Genomic DNA, 20,000 nt, shown 5'->3' with positions numbered 1-20,000 from the left:
GTACAGATCTGGGGAAGGGTACCAAGAAATGTCTGCAGCATTGAAGGTCCCCAAGAACACAGTGGCCTTCATCATTCTTAAATGGAAGAAGGGGGAGAAGGGCCTTGCTCAGGGAGGTGACCAAGCTCCAAAGTTTCTCTGTGGAGATGGAAGAACCTTCCAGAAGGACAACCATCTCTGCAGCACTCCACCAATCAGGCCTTTATGGTAGAGTGGCCAGACTGAAGCCATTCAGACTATGAGAAACCAATATTGAACTCTTTAGTCTGAATGCCAAGCATCATGTCTGGAGGAAACATGGCACCATCCCTACTGTGAAGCATGGTGGTGACAGCATCATGCTGTGGGGGCGTTTTTCAGTGGCAGGGACTAGTCAGGATCTATGGAAAGATGAATGGAGCAAAGTACAGAGATCCTTGATGAAAACCTGCCCCAGAGCGCTCAGGACCTCAGATTGGGACGAAGGTTCACCTTCCAACAGGACAACGACCCTAAGCACACAGCCAAGACAACACAGGAGTGTCCTCGGGACATGGCTCCGAATGTCCCACTATTGACGTTGAGACTGGACAGCATCCCGGAGTCGCCGCTTCACGGTTGACGTTGAGACTGGACAGAGGAACTCTGCCTAGAAGGCCAGCATCCCGGAGTTGCCTCTTCACTGTTGACGTTGAGACTGGACAGAGGAACTCTGCCTAGAAGGCCAGCATCCCGGAGTCGCCTCTTCACTGTTGACGTTGAGACCAGTGTTTTGAAGGGTACTATTTAATGAAGCTGCCAGTTGAGGACTTGTGAGGTGTCCATTTCTCAAACTAGACAATTGAATGTACTTGTCCTCTTGCTCAGTTGTGCACCGGGGCCTCCCACTCCTCTTTCTATTCTGGTTAGGGCCAGTTTGCTCTGTTCTGTGAAGGGAGCAGTACACAGTGTTGTACGAGATCTTCAGTTTATTGGCAATTTATCGCATGGAATAACCTTCATGTCTCAGAACGTGCCATTGGACCACAGGAGTGATGGTTACTGATAATGGGCCTCTGTGCACCTATGTAGATATTCCATTAAAAAATCTGCCGTTTCCAGCTACAATTGTCATTTACCACATTAACAATGTCGACACTGTATTTCCGATTAATTTGATGTTATTTTAATGGACAAAAAAAAAGCAATTTTCTTTCAAAAACAAGGACATTTCTAAGTGAGCCCAAACTTTTGAACGGTAGTGTATATTATACAAAAACAACACATCTATCTTTCATCTCCGTGTGTTTCAGAAATGTCATTTTTTTAATTAACAAGAGGCTGAATGTATCTTACCGGAGAAAGCATCAGAGCGAACGAAACAACTCCCGCTCTTTCTCAGTAGGTGTAGTCCATCTATCCGATGTTGTCTGGTCAAAAAGAGTATGACATTGTTGTCGTCCGTTCTATTGAATGCAAGGGAAGCCAGCAAGTATTTGGTAAAAAAAAACCCTTGATAAAATGTTTTTTATAAAATAATAGCCAATTAGCGTTGAGCTAAACTGAGTGAGCTCAGCTGTGAACGGTCCTGGCGTACTAAAAACATCAGAAACCATCACATCAGACACCAAACATCATTGACAGAAAACAACTTGAATTGTTGCATCTCATTGTGATGTTTTTCTCCGGTAGCTATCTAGCTAAAATTGTCCCTTTCCTCAATTAGCCATGGATGAAGACAGAGGAGATGTGGTTTTACTCCGTACTGGCCAATGATTATAACAGTGATTCTGATCCAACTATTAAGTCACACGTTGTTGTGCGCCTGACCTGAGAGGATATGAGTTTAATATGTAGCTAGATGTAGAAACGTTAGGATAATGTTATCCAGCCGGCCTGGCGCGTCATTGCACATGAAAGGAAGTTACGCTAGCGAGCAAGCATTTTAGCCAGGTAGCCTAGCACAGAATAAACTACGCGTGTACTGTATGACAGCATCATAGACCGTTTAGGCCACATGAAAGGAAGTTACGCTAGCGAGCAAGCATTTTAGCCAGGTAGCCTAGCACAGCAAAAACTAAGCGTGTACTGTATGACAGAGTCATAGACCGTTTAGGCCACATGAAAGGAAGTTACGCTAGCGAGCAAGCATTTTAGCCAGGTAGCCTAGCACAGCAAAAACTAAGCGTGTACTGTATGACAGAGTCATAGACCGTTTAGGCCACATGAAAGGAAGTTACGCTAGCGAGCAAGCATTTTAGCCAGGTAGCCTAGCACAGCAAAAACTAAGCGTGTACTGTATGACAGAGTCATAGACCATTTAGGCCACATGAAAGAGGAAGATGGCATTGGCGTTTCTCAACCAGTAGGATGAGTCAACATGTTGTTTTCTACTTGCGCACAGAAATCAGTATCATGGACAGCCACATCCTATTTGGTTTATTGTTGATTGGACTCAATAGTTGTTGGTATCTTTTAGTTGTCACTGTATTAGACAAAGCAGAGGTGATGTGATGATGTTGAAATGGTGCTGGAATAGTAGAGGCAGCTCCTGTTGTTGAAATGGTGCTGGAATAGTGGAAGCAGCTCCTGTTGTTGAAATGATGCTGGAATAGTGGAGGCAGCTCCTGTTGTTGAAATGGTGCTGGAATAGTGGAAGCAGCTCCTGTTGTTGAAATGGTGCTGGAATAGTGGAGGCAGCTCCTGTTGTTGAAATGGTGCTGGAATAGTGGAGGCAGCTCCTGTTGTTGAAATGGCGCTGGAATAGTGAAGGCAGCTCCTGTTGTTGAAATGATGCTGGAATAGTGGAGGCAGCTCCTGTTGTTGAAATGGTGCTGGAATAGTGGAGGCAGCTCCTGTTGTTGAAATGGTGCTGGAATAGTGGAGGCAGCTCCTGTTGTTGAAATGGTGCTGGAATAGTGGAGGCAGCTCCTGTTGTTGAAATGGTGCTGGAATAGTGGAGGCAGCTCCTGTTGTTGAAATGGCGCTGGAATAGTGGAGGCAGCTCCTGTTGTTGAAATGGTGCTGGAATAGTGAAGGCAGCTCCTGTTGTTGAAATGGTGCTGGAATAGTGGAGGCAGCTCCTGTTTACTCTGCGACCTGCAGTATATCTCAGTGGTTATAAATAACTTTGACGTTATGGGGTATTGTGAGTATTGTGTGTAAATTCAGACTGTAACACAACTAAATGTGGAAAATGTCAAGGGATGTGAATACTTTCTGAAGTTACTGACTGCCTAATTTTTAAGATGGAAAATGAATGAAACATTTATCTATGCCTTAATTTCAACAAAAAACAAAAAATATATATATATATAGACTCTTAACTTTCATTTGACTGCCAATTTTGATGTGCTGTTATGAACTTCACATGTTGGTGCTCATGGGACTTTTTCTACGTAAATGCCCATCTGCAAAATAACACACATCTCATGTCAACCCAAACCCTGTGTCTGCAAAATAACACACAACACATTGGGCACTGTCTACATAGCTGCATGTATAACAGACATACCACACAACATAGGGTTCCCGGGAGATCACGTGTCTGTTTTGAAGTTGGGAGAGATCCTCTGAGAACGCCTGCGGAATGTGCTGGAATGTTCCATTTCTGTCTGTCTGTGGAAAATACTTCTTCTGCTGACTAGTGTGTTTGTTAACCAACCCATACAAGTAGAATAGAGGTGTGTGTGTGTGTGTGTGTGTGTGTGAGTGTGTGTGCGTGCGCGCGTGCGCGCGGTAAGGTGATAGAATGCGACTATCTACCACCCAATCAGCTGAGCTGACAACTCGCCTCAACCCAACTGAACTGACCTTTTTTGGGTTACCGTTTTCATGTGTGATTTTTTTTTTTCATCCTATGAATTGTCTGCTGAAAAGGAATACACTGTGAAAAACAGCCAGATAGAATAGTGGGTTTTAAAAGTGAGGTAGTGGAGTTGGATTAAAGCGGACACAAGAAAAGATCAACCAGGTGAAGAACAAACACCATTGTAAATACAACCCATATATAGGTTTATTTAATTTCCCTTTTGGACTTGAACTATTTGCACATCATATGGCATTTGAAATGTCTTTATTCTTTTGTGAGTGTAATGTTTACTGTTAATTTGTATTGTCTATTTCACTTTTGTTATCTATTTCACTTGCTTTGACAACATAAAAACATGTTTCCCATGGAGGGAGGGAGGGAGGGAGGGAGGGAGAGGCAGGGAGGGAGAAAGAGGCAGGGAGGGAGAGGGAGGCAGGGAGGGAGGGAGGGAGAGAGGGAGGGAGGGAGGGAGTTCTAGTAGTCCAGGTTGGACCCCCTGTTGATAGGGAGGGAGGGAGGGAGGCAGGGAGGGAGGGAGGCAGGGAGGGAGGGAGTTCTAGTAGTCCAGGTTGGACCCCCTGTTGATAGGGAGGGAGGGAGGGAGGGAGGCAGGGAGGGAGGGAGGGAGGGAGGCAGGCAGGGAGGGAGGGAGGCAGGCAGGGAGGGAGGGAGGGAGGGAGTTCTAGTAGTCCAGGTTGGACCCCCTGTTGATAGGGAGGGAGGGAGGGAGTTCTAGTAGTCCAGGTTGGACCCCCTGTTGATAGGGAGGGAGGGAGGGAGAGGCAGGGAGGGAGGGAGGGAGAGAGAGGCAGGGAGGGAGAGAGAGGCAGGGAGGGAGGGAGGGAGGGAGGGAGTTCTAGTAGTCCAGGTTGGACCCCCTGTTGATAGGGAGGGAGGGAGGGAGTTCTAGTAGTCCAGGTTGGACCCCCTGTTGATAGGGAGGGAGGGAGGGAGGGAGGCAGGGAGGGAGGGAGGGAGGGAGGGAGGCAGGCAGGGAGGGAGGCAGGGAGGGAGGGAGGGAGGGAGGGAGTTCTAGTAGTCCAGGTTGGACCCCCTGTTGATAGGGAGGGAGGGAGGGAGTTCTAGTAGTCCAGGTTGGACCCCCTGTTGATAGGGAGGGAGGGAGGGAGTTCTAGTAGTCCAGGTTGGACCCCCTGTTGATAGGGAGGGAGGGAGGGAGGGAGGCAGGCAGGGAGGCAGGCAGGGAGGGAGGCAGGGAGGGAGGCAGGGAGGGAGTTCTAGTAGTCCAGGTTGGACCCCCTGTTGATAGGGAGGGAGGCAGGAAGGGAGGCAGGGAGGGAGGGAGTTCTAGTAGTCCAGGTTGGACCCCCTGTTGATAGGGAGGGAGGGAGGGAGGGAGGCAGGGAGGGAGGCAGGCAGGGAGGGAGGCAGGGAGGGAGGCAGGGAGGGAGGGAGGCAGGCAGGGAGGGAGGGAGGGAGTTCTAGTAGTCCAGGTTGGACCCCCTGTTGATAGGGAGGGAGGGAGGGAGGGAGGGAGGGAGGGAGGGAGGGTGGCAGGCAGGGAGGGAGGGAGGGAGGGAGTTCTAGTAGTCCAGGTTGGACCCCCTGTTGATAGGGAGGGAGGGAGGGAGGGAGGGAGGGAGGCAGGGAGGGAGGGTGGCAGGCAGGGAGGGAGGGAGGGAGGGAGGGAGGGAGTTCTAGTAGTCCAGGTTGGACCCCCTGTTGAGAGGGAGGGAGGGAGGGAGTGAGGGAGGAGAGAGGGAGGGAGGCAGGGAGGGAGGGAGGCAGGCAGGGAGGGAGGCAGGCAGGGAGGAGAGAGGCAGGGAGGCAGGGAGGGAGGGAGGCAGGGAGGGAGGGAGGGAGGCAGGGAGGGAGGGAGGAGAGAGGGAGGGAGGGAGGGAGGGAGGAGAGAGGGAGGGAGGCAGGGAGGGAGGGAGGAGAGAGGCAGGCAGGCAGGGAGGGAGGGAAGCAGGGAGGCAGGGAGGCAGGGAGGGAGGGAGGGAGGGAGGGATGGAGGGAGGCAGGCAGGGAGGCAGGCAGGAAGGCAGGCAGGGAGGCAGGGAGGCAGGGAGAATTCTACTCAAATCCCGGACACCTCACAAGTCCTTTAAAGTCCACCTAACAGATTGAATCCCCCCCCTCAGGGAACACACACACATGGGAGGGAGGAGTCCTTTAAAGTCCACCTAACAGATTGAATCCCCCCCCTCAGGGAACACACACACATGGGAGGGAGGGAGGGAGGGAGGGAGTCCTTTAAAGTCCACCTAACAGATTGAATCCCCCCCCCCAGGGAACACACACACATGGTGGTCACAGGTTTCATTGTTATTGTTGGATAAAAACGCACAAAAAAGTTATAATAATTATGAATATATTTATAAATTTACAGAGAGAGCGCAGCCTATGCTGCTTGCTATCACGGCTGCCATGGCAACTGAGGGGACTATGATGAGTAATTACTGTTGAGACTGGAAACTGTGAATTACACTCTGAGGTGGGGGATCCTTGGCTCTTGACTGCTGTGTTGCCATGTTTCATGACTCTCTCTCTCTGTCCCACAGTCGGACTCGTAACCTGTTGGGCTCCCCCAGACATCACCCTGTGAAGAAGGTCCACTTCATCAAGAACATGAGACAATACGACACACGAGGCAGCAGGTAAGTCTTATAACACTGACTGAATACTACCAGAATACTGACTGAAGCGCTTCCTCAGTCTCTCAGAACACTGACTGAATCCCTTCCTCGTTCTCTCAGAACACTGACTGAAACACTTCCTGCCTCTCAGAACACTGACTGAAACACTTCCTGCCTCTCAGAACACTGACTGAAACACTTCCTGCCTCTCAGAACACTGACTGAAACACTTCCTGTTTACCAGAATACTGACTGAAGCCCTTCCTCAGTATCTCAGAACACTGACTGAATCCCTTCCTCGTTCTCTCAGAACACTGACTGAATCCCTTCCTCGTTCTCTCAGAACACTGACTGAATCCCTTCCTCGTTCTCTCAGAACACTGACTGAATCCCTTCCTCGTTCTCTCAGAACACTGACTGAATCCCTTCCTCGTTCTCTCAGAACACTGACTGAATCCCTTCCTCATTCTCCCAGAACACTGACTGAATCCCTTCCTCGTTCTCTCAGGACACTGACTGAATCCCTTCCTCGTTCTCTCAGAACACTGACTGAATCCCTTCCTCGTTCTCTCAGAACACTGACTGAATCCCTTCCTCGTTCTCCCAGAACACTTCCTTTCTTCATTTTCTTTGCAGAACAGAACTGTAGATGAGGAATATACAGTATGTAGTAACTCTGGACTCCTGACTGCAGTCTTAATGCAAGGCTACAAGCCAACTGAAAGTAGCCCAGAGGTTAGAGAGGTGGGCCAGTAACTGGAAAATGTAAAGCCAATCCACAGATTAACTCCTCATTCAGAGGACCCTTATTATTATTATTATTATTATTATTAATATTATTATATGATCACCTGAACACCTGTTGGAACTTGGCTCTGCTCTGTCTCTGTTGTTCTAGTGCTGGGGCTATTATTAAATCATTCTAGTGGGTCAGAGAGCATCACAAGGCTGTTGTTATGAGTGTAGACTGGTCCTTTTAATACAATAGTAACAGAACACTCAGATATCAAACAGAACACTCAGTTATCCAACAGAACACTCCCTCATCCAACAGAACACTCCCTCATCCAACAGAACACTCCGTCACCCAACAGAAAACTCCGTCACCCAACAGAACACTCAGTTACCCAACAGAACACTCAGTTACCCAACAGAACACAGTTACCCAACAGAACACTCCGTCACCCAACAGAACACTCCGTCACCCAACAGAACACTCCGTCACCCAACAGAACACTCCGTCACCCCACAGAACACTCCGTCACCCCACAGAACACTCCGTCACCCCACAGAACACTCCGTCACCCCACAGAACACTCCGTCACCCAACAGAACACTTCGTCACCCAACAGAACACTCCGTCACCCACACAGGTCTTGAGTTATGCTATGTCACGTACTGGCTATCTGTACTGCCAGACTGCCTGTTCCCTTGTCCCCAGGGCACTCTACGAACACACACACACACACACAGTCATCTGGCTCCAAGCCAGCTGAGAAACAAGAGAGCTATGTTTACCCTGTGCCCGTTATAAACCCACCAGGACTCACTGGCATTGTTTTTACTTTTCCACTTGACTCTTCCCCATGTGGTGAAGGTTTTCCACTAGACTCTTTCCCATGTGGTGAAGGTTTTCCACTAGACTCTTTCCCATGTGGTGAAGATTTTCCACTAGACTCTTTCCCATGTGGTGAAGGTTTTCCACTAGACTCTTTCCCATTTGGTGAAGGTTTTCCACTAGACTCTTTCCCATGTGGTGAAGGTTTTCCACTAGACTCTTTCCCATGTGGTGAAGGTTTTACACTAGACTCTTTCCCATGTGGTGAAGGTTTTCCACTAGACTCTTTCCCATGTGGTGAAGGTTTTCCACTAGACTCTTTCCCATGTGGTGAAGGTTTTCCACTAGACTCTTTCCCATGTGGTGAAGTTTTCCACTAGACTCTTTCCCATGTGGTGAAGGTTTTCCACTAGACTCTTTCCCATGTGGTGAAGGTTCTCCACTAGACTCTTTCCCATGTGGTGAAGGTTTTCCACTCGACTCTTTCCCATGTGGTGAAGGTTTTCTACTTGACTCTTTCCCATGTGGTGAAGGTTTTCCACTAGACTCTTTCCCATGTGGTGAAGGTTTTCCACTAGACTCTTTCCCATGTGGTGAAGGTTTTCTACTAGACTCTTTCCCATGTGGTGAAGGTTTTCTACTAGACTCTTTCCCATGTGGTGAAGGTTTTCCACTCGACTCTTTCCCATGTGGTGAAGGTTTTCCACTAGACTCTTTCCCATGTGGTGAAGATTTTCCACTAGACTCTTTCCCATGTGGTGAAGGTTTTCCACTAGACTCTTTCCCATTTGGTGAAGGTTTTCCACTAGACTCTTTCCCATGTGGTGAAGGTTTTCCACTAGACTCTTTCCCATGTGGTGAAGGTTTTACACTAGACTCTTTCCCATGTGGTGAAGGTTTTCCACTAGACTCTTTCCCATGTGGTGAAGGTTTTCCACTAGACTCTTTCCCATGTGGTGAAGGTTTTCCACTAGACTCTTTCCCATGTGGTGAAGTTTTCCACTAGACTCTTTCCCATGTGGTGAAGGTTTTCCACTAGACTCTTTCCCATGTGGTGAAGGTTCTCCACTAGACTCTTTCCCATGTGGTGAAGGTTTTCCACTCGACTCTTTCCCATGTGGTGAAGGTTTTCTACTTGACTCTTTCCCATGTGGTGAAGGTTTTCCACTAGACTCTTTCCCATGTGGTGAAGGTTTTCCACTAGACTCTTTCCCATGTGGTGAAGGTTTTCTACTAGACTCTTTCCCATGTGGTGAAGGTTTTCTACTAGACTCTTTCCCATGTGGTGAAGGTTTTCCACTCGACTCTTTCCCATGTGGTGAAGGTTTTCCACTCGACTCTTTCCCATGTGGTGAAGGTTTTCCACTAGACTCTTTCCCATGTGGTGAAGGTTTTCCACTAGACTCTTTCCCATTTGGTGAAGGTTTTCTACTAGACTCTTTCCCATGTGGTGAAGGTTTTCCACCAGACTCTTTCCCATGTGGTGAAGGTTTTCCACTACACTCTTTCCCATGTGGTGAAGGTTTTCTACTAGACTCTTTCCCATGTGGTGAAGGTTTTCCACTAGACTCTTTCCCATGTGGTGAAGGTTTTCCACTAGACTCTTTCCCATGTGGTGAAGGTTTTCTACTAGACTCTTTCCCGTGTGGTGAAGGTTTTCCACTAGACTCTTTCCCATGTGGTGAAGGTTTTCTACTAGACTCTTTCCCATGTGGTGAAGGTTTTCTACTAGACTCTTTCCCATGTGGTGAAGGTTTTCTACTAGACTCTTTCCCATGTGGTGAAGATTTTCCACTAATCTCTTTCCCATGTGGTGAAGGTTTTCTACTAGACTCTTTCCCATGTGGTGAAGGTTTTCTACTAGACTCTTTCCCATGTGGTGAAGGTTTTCTACTAGACTCTTTCCCATGTGGTGAAGGTTTTCCACTAGACTCTTTCCCATGTGGTGAAGGTTCTCCACTAGACTCTTTCCCATGTGGTGAAGGTTTTCCACTAGACTCTTTCCCATGTGGTGAAGGTTTTCTACTAGACTCTTTCCCATGTGGTGAAGGTTTTCTACTAGACTCTTTCCCATGTGGTGAAGGTTTTCCACTAGACTCTTTCCCATGTGGTGAAGGTTTTCTACTAGACTCTTTCCCATGTGGTGAAGGTGTTCTACTAGACTCTTTCCCATGTGGTGAAGGTTTTCTACTAGACTCTTTCCCATGTGGTGAAGGTTTTCCACTAGACTCTTTCCCATGTGGTGAAGGTTTTCCACTAGACTCTTTCCCATGTGGTGAAGGTTTTCCACTACACTCTTTCCCATGTGGTGAAGATTTTCCACTACACTCTTTCCCATGGTTGCTGGGCCTGGCAGTGAGGGTTTTCCACTTGAGATTGTGAGATCTGAGATAGAGGCCACAGCCATAAGGGTCCTGCTCAAAAGTAGTACACTAAATAGGGAAAACAGAGACATTTTCAACACGATCTTAGTTTCCTTTTGACATTCGACATATTATAGATGAATGTGTATTATTGACAGATTAATTCTGCATGTTTACAAGGTTTAAAAAAAAGAAACAACTCAAAGGGTGAAGGTTAGGACTTCATTCTGAGTGGTGAAGGTTAGGACTTCATTCTGAGTGGTGAAGGTTAGGACTTCATTCTGAGTGGTGAAGGTTAGGACTTCATTCTGAGTGGTGAAGGTTAGGACTTCATTCTGAGTGGTGAAGGTTAGTTCTTCATTCTGAGTGGTGAAGGTTAGGTCTTCATTCTGAGTGGTGAAGGTTAGGTCTACATTCTGAGTGGTGAAGGTTAGGTCTACATTCTGAGTGGTGAAGGTTAGGGCTTCATTCTGAGTGGTGAAGGTTAGGGCTTCATTCTGAGTGGTGAAGGTTAGGGCTTCATTCTGAGTGGTGAAGGTTAGGGCTTCATTCTGAGTGGTGAAGATTAGGGCTTCATTCTGAGTGGTGAAGGTTAGGGCTTCATTCTGAGTGGTGAAGGTTAGGGCTTCATTCTGAGTGGTGAAGGTTAGGGCTTCATTCTGAGTGGTGAAGGTTAGGTATTCATTCTGAGTGGTGAAGGTTAGGTATTCATTCTGAGTGGTGAAGGTTAGGTATTCATTCTGAGTGGTGAAGGTTAGGGCTTCATTCTGAGTGGTGAGGGTTAGGCATTCATTCTGAGTGGTGAGGGTTAGGCGTTTTAAGGCAAGGCTTAAAACTAAACAATAAAAAAAAAACATCAGATTTAGTACACTATTTTTGGGAATATGGTGTGAAGTAGCAGCTCTGGGAATATGGTATGAAGTAGCAGCTCTGGGAATATGGTATGAAGTAGCAGCTCTGGGAATATGGTATGAAGTAGCGGCTCTGGGAATATGGTATGAAGTAGCAGCTCTGGGAATATGGTATGAAGTAGCAGCTCTGGGAATATGGTATGAAGTAGCAGCTCTGGGAATATGGTATGAAGTAGCGGCTCTGGGAATATGGTATGAAGTAGCAGCTCTGGGAATATGGTATGAAGTAGCAGCTCTGGGAATATGGTATGAAGTAGCAGCTCTGGGAATATGGTATGAAGTAGCAGCTCTGGGAATATGGTATGAAGTAGCGGCTCTGGGAATATGGTATGAAGTAGCGGCTCTGGGAATATGGTATGAAGTAGCGGCTCTGGGAATATGGTATGAAGTAGCGGCTCTGGGAATATGGTATGAAGTAGAAGCTCTGGGAATGTGGTATGAAGTAGCAGCTCTGGGAATGTGGTATGAAGTAGCGGCTCTGGGAATATGGTATGAAGTAGCGGCTCTGGGAATATGGTATGAAGTAGCAGCTCTGGGAATATGGTATGAAGTAGCAGCTCTGGGAATATGGTATGAAGTAGCGGCTCTGGGAATATGGTATGAAGTAGCAGCTCTGGGAATATGGTATGAAGTAGCAGCTCTGGGAATATGGTATGAAGTAGCGGCTCTGGGAATATGGTATGAAGTAGCAGCTCTGGGAATATGGTATGAAGTAGCAGCTCTGGAAATATGGTATGAAGTAGAAGCTCTGGGAATGTTGTATGAAGTAGCAGCTCTGGGAATGTGGTATGAAGTAGCGCCTCGGAATATGGTATGGAGTAGCAGCTCTGGCTCTGGGAATATGGTGTGAAGTAGCAGCTCTGGGAATATGGTATGAAGTAGCAGCTCTGGCTCTGGGAATATGGTGTGAAGTAGCAGCTCTGGGAATGTGGTATGAAGTAGCAGCTCTGGGAATATGGTATGACGTAGCAGCTCTGGGAATATGGTATGCAGTAGCAGCTCTGGGAATGTGGTATGATGTAGCAGCTCTGGGAATATGGTATGAAGTAGCAGCTCTGGGAATATGGTATGAAGTAGCGGCTCTGGGAATATGGTATGAAGTAGCGGCTCTGGGAATATGGTATGAAGTAGCGGCTCTGGGAATATGGTATGAAGTAGCAGCTCTGGGAATATGGTATGAAGTAGCAGTTCTAGGAATATGGTATGAAGTTGCAGCTCTGGCTCTGGGAATATGGTGTGAAGTAGCAGCTCTGGGAATATGGTATGAAGTAGCAGCTCTGGCTCTGGGAATATGGTGTGAAGTAGCAGCTCTGGTAATATGGTATGAAGTAGCAGCTCTGGTAACGTTAGCCGTTGGCCACATCTGATCCTTCAGCTGATGCAGGTAGACATGCGAGGGCAGCACTACACACAGCGGCCTTGTTTCCACCTAGGTGTAGGACGTTCGCCTTTTTAATGCAGTTCAGTGGTAGCCTGGAACATCTAGAATGAACTCTACCCACCAGACTATTTCAGTGGCGCTGTGTTGACAAGCAGTTCACAGGTATAAATACTGCCAAAGTTTAGGTTTTAGATGAAAGTCAAAAAGTACATCTCTCTCTCCCACCTTCCCTAACGTTTTGTTACTGTTGTTCTTGTCTCTCCAGGATCGTGTTGATCTGTGCCAAGCGTTCTCTGTGTGCAGCCTTCTCAGTGTTACCCTATGGAGAGAGCTTTCACATCAGGTACAGTACAGCGTATTCTCTTCACACTACGCTGAGGCAGTGTGTCTCGTTCTGTACTGTGCTGATTCCTCACACCATTAAATAGCACAAACGCCGCTGTTCAGTCACATGATCACACTATTTTATGAGGCACTGAGCATTTCTGTTTCATTCACACAATGCTACTGGTTGCTGATGGTGGAAACTGCAAAACGATGCTAAATATGAACATCCCATAATGCATTGCATCCTGGTACCTGGTAGTGTAGATTGCAAAACAATGCTAAATATGAACATCCCATAATGCATTGCGTCCTGGTACCTGGTACTGTAGATTGCAGAACAATACTAAATATGAACATCCCATAATGCATTGCATCCTGGTACCTGGTAGTGTAGATTGCAGAACAATACTAAATATGAACATCCATAATGCATTGCATCCTGTGACTGAGTCATGAATGCACCCAGACACTGTTTTGTCCTGTCATCTATCCTGGAGTCCAGCTGTGTGTCACCCATTCCCACGTTCCTTGAGTCACAGACCTGCAAGCTAGGCCGTCGTCCTCTCCCCTCCCCCTCATCAGTCCTTCTCACCCCTCAGCTCTCTGTCCCCTCCTGGGGTCACCATGTGTCCCTGTGTCTCACCCCTCAACTCTCTGTCCCCCCCTGGGGTCACCATGTGTCCCTGTGTCTCACCCCTTCTCACCCCTCAGCTCTCTGTCCCCTCCTGGGGTCACATGTGTCCCTGTGTGTCACCCCTCTCCTCTCTCTCCTTAACCCCTTGCCCCCTCCTCACCCCTCTCCTTAACCCCTCGCCCTCACCCCTCTCCTCTCTCTCCTAACCCCTCGCCCCCACCTCACCCCTCTCCTTAACCCCTCGCCCCCACCTCACCCCTCTCCTTAACCCCTCGCCCCCACCTCACCCCTCTCCTCTCTCTCCTTAACCCCTCACCCCCTCTCCTCTCTCTCCTTAACCCCTCGCCCCACCTCACCCCTCTCCTCTCTATTTCCTTAACCCCTCGCCCCCACCTCACCCCTCTCCTCTCTCTCCTAACCCCTCGCCCCCACCTCACCCCTCTCCTCTCTCTCCTTAACCCCTCGCCCCCTCTCCTCTCTCTCCTTAACCCCTCGCCCCACCTCACCCCTCTCCTCTCTATTTCCTTAACCCCTCGCCCCCACCTCACCCCTCTCCTCTCTCTCCTAACCCCTCGCCCCCACCTCACCCCTCTCCTCTCTCTCCTTAACCACTCACCCCCTCCTCACCCCTCTCCTTAACCCCTCGCCCCCTCTCCTCTCTCTCCTTAACCCCTCGCCCCACCTCACCCCTCTCCTCTCTCTCCTTAACCCCTCGCCCCCTCGTCACCCCTCTCCTCTCTCTCCTTAACCCCTTGCCCCCTCCTCACCCCTCTCCTCTCTCTCCTTAACCCCTTGCCCCCTCCTCACCCCTCTCCTCTCTCTCCTTAACCCCTCGCCCCCACCTCACCCCTCTCTTCTCTCTCCTTAACCCCTCGCCCCCTCCTCACCCCTCTCCTCTCTCTCCTTAACCCCTCGCCCCCTCCTCACCCCTCTCCTTAACCCCTTGCCCCCTCCTCGCCCCCTCCTCACCCCTCTCCTTAAACCCTCGCCCCCTCCTCACCCCTCTCTTCTCTCTCCTTAACCCCTCGCTCACATAGCTATCGCACAAAGCTACCTCACATAGCTACAGCACAGAGCTATCGCACAAAACTACCTCACATAGCTACCTCACAAAGCTACCTCACATAGCTACCGCGCAAAGCTATCGCACATACAGTGCCTTGCGAAAGTATTCGGCCCCCTTGAACTTTGCGACCTTTTGCCACATTTCAGGCTTCAAACATAAAGATATAAAACTGTATTTTTTTGTGAAGAATCAACAACAAGTGGGACACAATCATGAAGTGGAACAACATTTATTGGATATTTCAAACTTTTTTAACACATCAAAAACAGAAAAATTGGGCGTGCAAAATTATTCAGCCCCCTTAAGTTAATACTTTGTAGCGCCACCTTTTGCTGCGATTACAGCTGTAAGTCGCTTGGGGTATGTCTCTATCAGTTTTGCATATCGAGAGACTGACATTTTTTCCCATTCCTCCTTGCAAAACAGCTCGAGCTCAGTGAGGTTGGATGGAGAGCATTTGTGAACAGCAGTTTTCAGTTCTTTCAACAGATTCTCGATTGGATTCAGCATGTTTGACAGTGGGGATGGTGTGTTCAGGGTGATGAGCTGTGTTGCTTTTACGCCAAACATAACGTTTTGCATTGTTGCCAAAAAGTTCAATTTTGGTTTCATCTGACCAGAGCACCTTCTTCCACATGTTTGGTGTGTCTCCCAGGTGGCTTGTGGCAAACTTTAAACTACACTTTTTATGGATATCTTTAAGAAATGGCTTTCTTCTTGCCACTCTTCCATAAAGGCCAGATTTGTGCAATATACGACTGATTGTTGTCCTATGGACAGAGTCTCCCACCTCAGCTGTAGATCTCTGTAGTTCATCCAGAGTGATCATGGGCCTCTTGGCTGCATCTCTGATCAGTCTTCTCCTTGTATGAGCTGAAAGTTTAGAGGGACGGCCAAGTCTTGGTAGATTTGCAGTGGTCTGATACTCCTTCCATTTCAATATTATCGCTTGCACAGTGCTCCTTGGGATATTTAAAGCTTGGGAAATCTTTTTGTATCCAAATCCGGCTTTAAACTTCTTCACAACAGTATCTCGGACCTGCCTGGTGTGTTCCTTGTTCTTCATGATGCTCTCTGTGCTTTTGACGGACCTCTGAGACTATCACAGTGCAGGTACATTTATACGGAGACTTGATTACACACAGGTGGATTGTATTTATCATCATTAGTCATTTAGGTCAACATTTGATCATTCAGAGATCCTCACTGAACTTCTGGAGAGAGTTTGCTGCACTGAAAGTAAAGGGGCTGAATAATTTTGCACGCCCAATTTTTCAGTTTTTGATTTGTTAAAAAAGTTTGAAATATCCAATAAATGTCGTTCCACTTCATGATTGTGTCCCACTTGTTGTTGATTCTTCACAAAAAAAATACAGTTTTATATCTTTATGTTTGAAGCCTGAAATGTGGCAAAAGGTCGCAAAGTTCAAGGGGGCCGAATACTTTCGCAAGGCACTGTAGCTATCGCACAAAGCTACCGCACAAAGCTACCGCACAAAGCTACCGCACAAAGCTACCGCACAAAGCTGCAGGAAATCCAAATTGTCTTCCGTCTTTTTTTCTCTCTCTTTTTTTCCCAATCAATGAAACATTCTGGGAACCTTTTAAAGAGCAGATTAAATGTGTTATTGGAACCATTAAAGAGCAGATTAAATGTGTTCTGGGAACCTTTTAAAGAACAGATTAAATGTGTTCTGGGAACCTTTTAAAGAACAGATTAAATGTGTTCTGGGAACCTTTTAAAGAACAGATTAAATGTGTTCTGGGAACCTTTTAAAGAACAGATTAAATGTGTTCTGGGAACCTTTTAAAGAACAGATTAAATGTGTTCTGGGAACCTTTTAAAGAACGGATTAAATGTGTTCTGGGAACCTTTTAAAGAACAGATTAAATGTGTTCTTGGAACCATTAAAGAGCAGATTAAATGTGTTCTGGGAACCTTTTAAAGAACAGATTAAATGTGTTCTGGGAACCTTTTAAAGAACAGATTAAATGTGTTATTGGAACCTTTTAAAGAACAGATTAAATGTGTTCTGGGAACCTTTTAAAGAACAGATTAAATGTGTTCTGGGAACCTTTTAAAGAGCAGATTAAATGTGTTCTGGGAACGTTCTTATAACATCGGGTGAATGTTTTATACAAACATTCTACACTCATCAGCACGACTAGACAGTTTTAGTGTCGTGAGAACGTTTGCCACAACCTAACCGAATGCTCTTACCAATTATGGTTTGCTGGGTAGGGAATGCTCTACGCTGGTCTGCAGGACTCTTTCAAAAGCATCTGTCAGTTTAAAGAAAGAGCAGACACCTCAAGCAACCTCTATTGCCTGCGTGCATGTCTCAGTCTCCTAAGGAGAGTGACATGAGAGAGAGCGGGACAGAGGATTGTCTTGAATTGGCTGTGCTGTACAGTAGGTGTCACTTCTATATAGAGCACTGCTAACCACAAACGGCAGCTACGTTATCTACAGAGAGCATTCTGAGCTTAGTAGGGATGTGTTCCAAATGGTACCCTATATTCCCTGGTCAAAGGTAGTGCACTATATAGCGAATAGGGTGCCAGCCCTGGTCAAAGGTAGTGCACTATAAAGGGAATAGGGTGCTATTTGGGACCCTCCCTAGGTCTCTCTTCATGGTGTGTTATCAGCTGCCTCAGCCTTCCTGTCTCATCCTCGCTGTATTTATTTTTACCTTTAGGCATGTCACTTAAGAACAAATTCTTATTTTCAATGACAGCCTACCGGGGACCAGTGGGGTTAACTGCCTTGTTCAGGGGGAAGAACAACAGATTTTCACCTTGTCAGCTCGGGGGATTCGATCTTGCAACCTTTCAGTTACTAGTCCAACGCTCTAACGACTAGGCTACCTGGCTCTAACGACTAGGCTACCTGGCTCTAACGACTAGGCTACCTGCCTCTAACCACTAGGCTACCTGTCTCTAACCACTAGGCTACCTGCCGCCCCTACGCTCTAACCACTAGGCTACCTGCCGCCCCTACGCTCTAACCACTAGGCTACCTGCCTCTAACCACTAGGCTACCTGCCGCCCCTCCGCTCTAACCACTAGGCTACCTGCCTCTAACCACTAGGCTACTACACTACCATGGCTGTTCCTTTAGTAGGGCCTAGTGCCTGCTAGTATCTACTACACTACCATGGCTGTTCCTTTAGTAGGATCTAGTGCCTGCTAGTATCTACTCTACTAGATTCTACTACACTACCATGTGGCTGTTCCTTTAGTAGGCCTAGTGCCTGCTAGTATCTACTACACTACCATGTGGCTGTTCCTTTAGTAGGGCCTAGTGCCTGCTAGTATCTACTACACTACCATGTGGCTGTTCCTTTAGTAGGGCCTAGTGCCTGCTAGTATCTACTACACTACCATGTGGCTGTTCCTTTAGTAGGGCCTAGTGCCTGCTAGTATCTACTACACTACCATGGCTGTTCCTTTAGTAGGGCCTAGTGCCTGCTAGTATCTACTACACTACCATGTGGCTGTTCCTTTAGTAGGATCTAGTGCCTGCTAGTATCTACTACACTACCATGGCTGTTCCTTTAGTAGGGCCTAGTGCCTGCTAGTATCTACTACACTACCATGGCTGTTCCTTTAGTAGGGTCTAGTGCCTGCTAGTATCTACTACACTACCATGGCAGTTCCTTTAGTAGGGTCTAGTGCCTGCTAGTATCTACTACACTACCATGGCAGTTCCTTTAGTAGGGTCTAGTGCCTGCTAGTATCTACTACACTACCATGGCTGTTCCTTTAGTAGGGTCTAGTGCCTGCTAGTATCTACTCTACTAGATTCTACTACACTACCATGTGGCTGTTCCTTTAGTAGGGCCTAGTGCCTGCTAGTATCTACTACACTACCATGTGGCTGTTCCTTTAGTAGGGTCTAGGTGCCTGCTAGTATCTACTCTACTAGATTCTACTACACTACCATGTGGCTGTTCCTTTAGTAGGGTCTAGTGCCTGCTAGTATCTACTCTACTAGATTCTACTACACTACCATGTGGCTGTTCCTTTAGTAGGATCTAGTGCCTGCTAGTATCTACTACACTACCATGGCTGTTCTTTTAGTAGGGTCTAGTGCCTGCTAGTATCTACTACACTACCATGGCTGTTCCTTTAGTAGGGTCTAGTGCTTGCTAGTATCTACTGTACTAGATTCTACTACACTACCATGTGGATGTTCCTTTAGTAGTATCTAGTGCCTGCTAGTATCTACTATACTACCATGTGGCTGTTCCTTTAGTAGGGCCTAGTGCCTGCTAGTATCTACTACACTACCATGGCTGTTCCTTTAGTAGGGCCTAGTGCCTGCTAGTATCTACTACACTACCATGGCTGTTCTTTTAGTAGGGCCTAGTGCCTTCTAGTATCTACTACACTACCATGGCTGTTCCTTTAGTAGGGTCTAGTGCCTGCTAGTATCTACTACACTACCATGGCAGTTCCTTTAGTAGGGTCTAGTGCCTGCTAGTATCTACTACACTACCATGGCAGTTCCTTTAGTAGGGCCTAGTGCCTGCTAGTATCTACTACACTACCATGGCAGTTCCTTTAGTAGGGTCTAGTGCCTGCTAGTATCTACTACACTACCATGTGGCTGTTCCTTTAGTAGGATCTAGTGCCTGCTAGTATCTACTACACTACCATGGCAGTTCCTTTAGTAGGGTCTAGTGCCTGCTAGTATCTACTACACTACCATGTGGCTGTTCCTTTAGTAGGATCTAGTGCCTGCTAGTATCTACTACACTACCATGGCAGTTCCTTTAGTAGGGTCTAGTGCCTGCTAGTATCTACTACACTACCATGGCAGTTCCTTTAGTAGGGTCTAGTGCCTGCTAGTATCTACTACACTACCATGTGGCTGTTCCTTTAGTAGGGCCTAGTGCCTGCTAGTATCTACTACACTACCATGGCTGTTCCTTTAGTAGGGCCTAGTGCCTGCTAGTATCTACTACACTACCATGTGGCTGTTCCTTTAGTAGGGCCTAGTGCCTGCTAGTATCTACTACACTACCATGTGGCTGTTCCTTTAGTAGGGCCTAGTGCCTGCTAGTATCTACTACACTACCATGTGGCTGTTCCTTTAGTAGGGCCTAGTGCCTGCTAGTATCTACTACACTACCATGTGGCTGTTCCTTTAGTAGGGCCTAGTGCCTGCTAGATTCTACTACACTACCATGTGGCTGTTCCTTTAGTAGGGTCTAGTGCCTGCTAGTATCTACTACACTACCATGGCAGTTCCTTTAGTAGGGCCTAGTGCCTGCTAGTATCTACTACACTACCATGGCTGTTCCTTTAGTAGGGCCTAGTGCCTGCTAGTATCTACTACACTACCATGGCTGTTCTTTTAGTAGGGCCTAGTGCCTGCTAGTATCT

The 20,000-nt window shown here is 47.4% G+C and overlaps 1 protein-coding gene across 2 annotated transcripts in view; it reads left to right on the top strand.

Annotated features, from left to right (window-relative positions):
• Positions 1–20,000, top strand: part of LOC110531283 (CDK5 and ABL1 enzyme substrate 2) — a 57,250-nt gene that overhangs the window by 16,059 nt on the left and 21,191 nt on the right. For both annotated transcript variants that reach the window (XM_090185537.1, XM_036989000.2), the window contains exons 2-3: positions 6,295–6,390; positions 12,848–12,925. In XM_090185537.1, coding sequence (XP_090041663.1) covers positions 6,295–6,390; positions 12,848–12,925 — 174 coding nt within the window. The remainder of the gene's footprint in view (positions 1–6,294; positions 6,391–12,847; positions 12,926–20,000) is intronic.

Source organism: Oncorhynchus mykiss, chromosome 9 (genome assembly GCF_057628025.1).
Source record: "Oncorhynchus mykiss isolate SJ-2025 chromosome 9, ASM5762802v1, whole genome shotgun sequence".
Taxonomy (NCBI): domain Eukaryota; kingdom Metazoa; phylum Chordata; class Actinopteri; order Salmoniformes; family Salmonidae; genus Oncorhynchus; species Oncorhynchus mykiss.
This window is presented reverse-complemented; position numbering and strand designations above follow the sequence as displayed.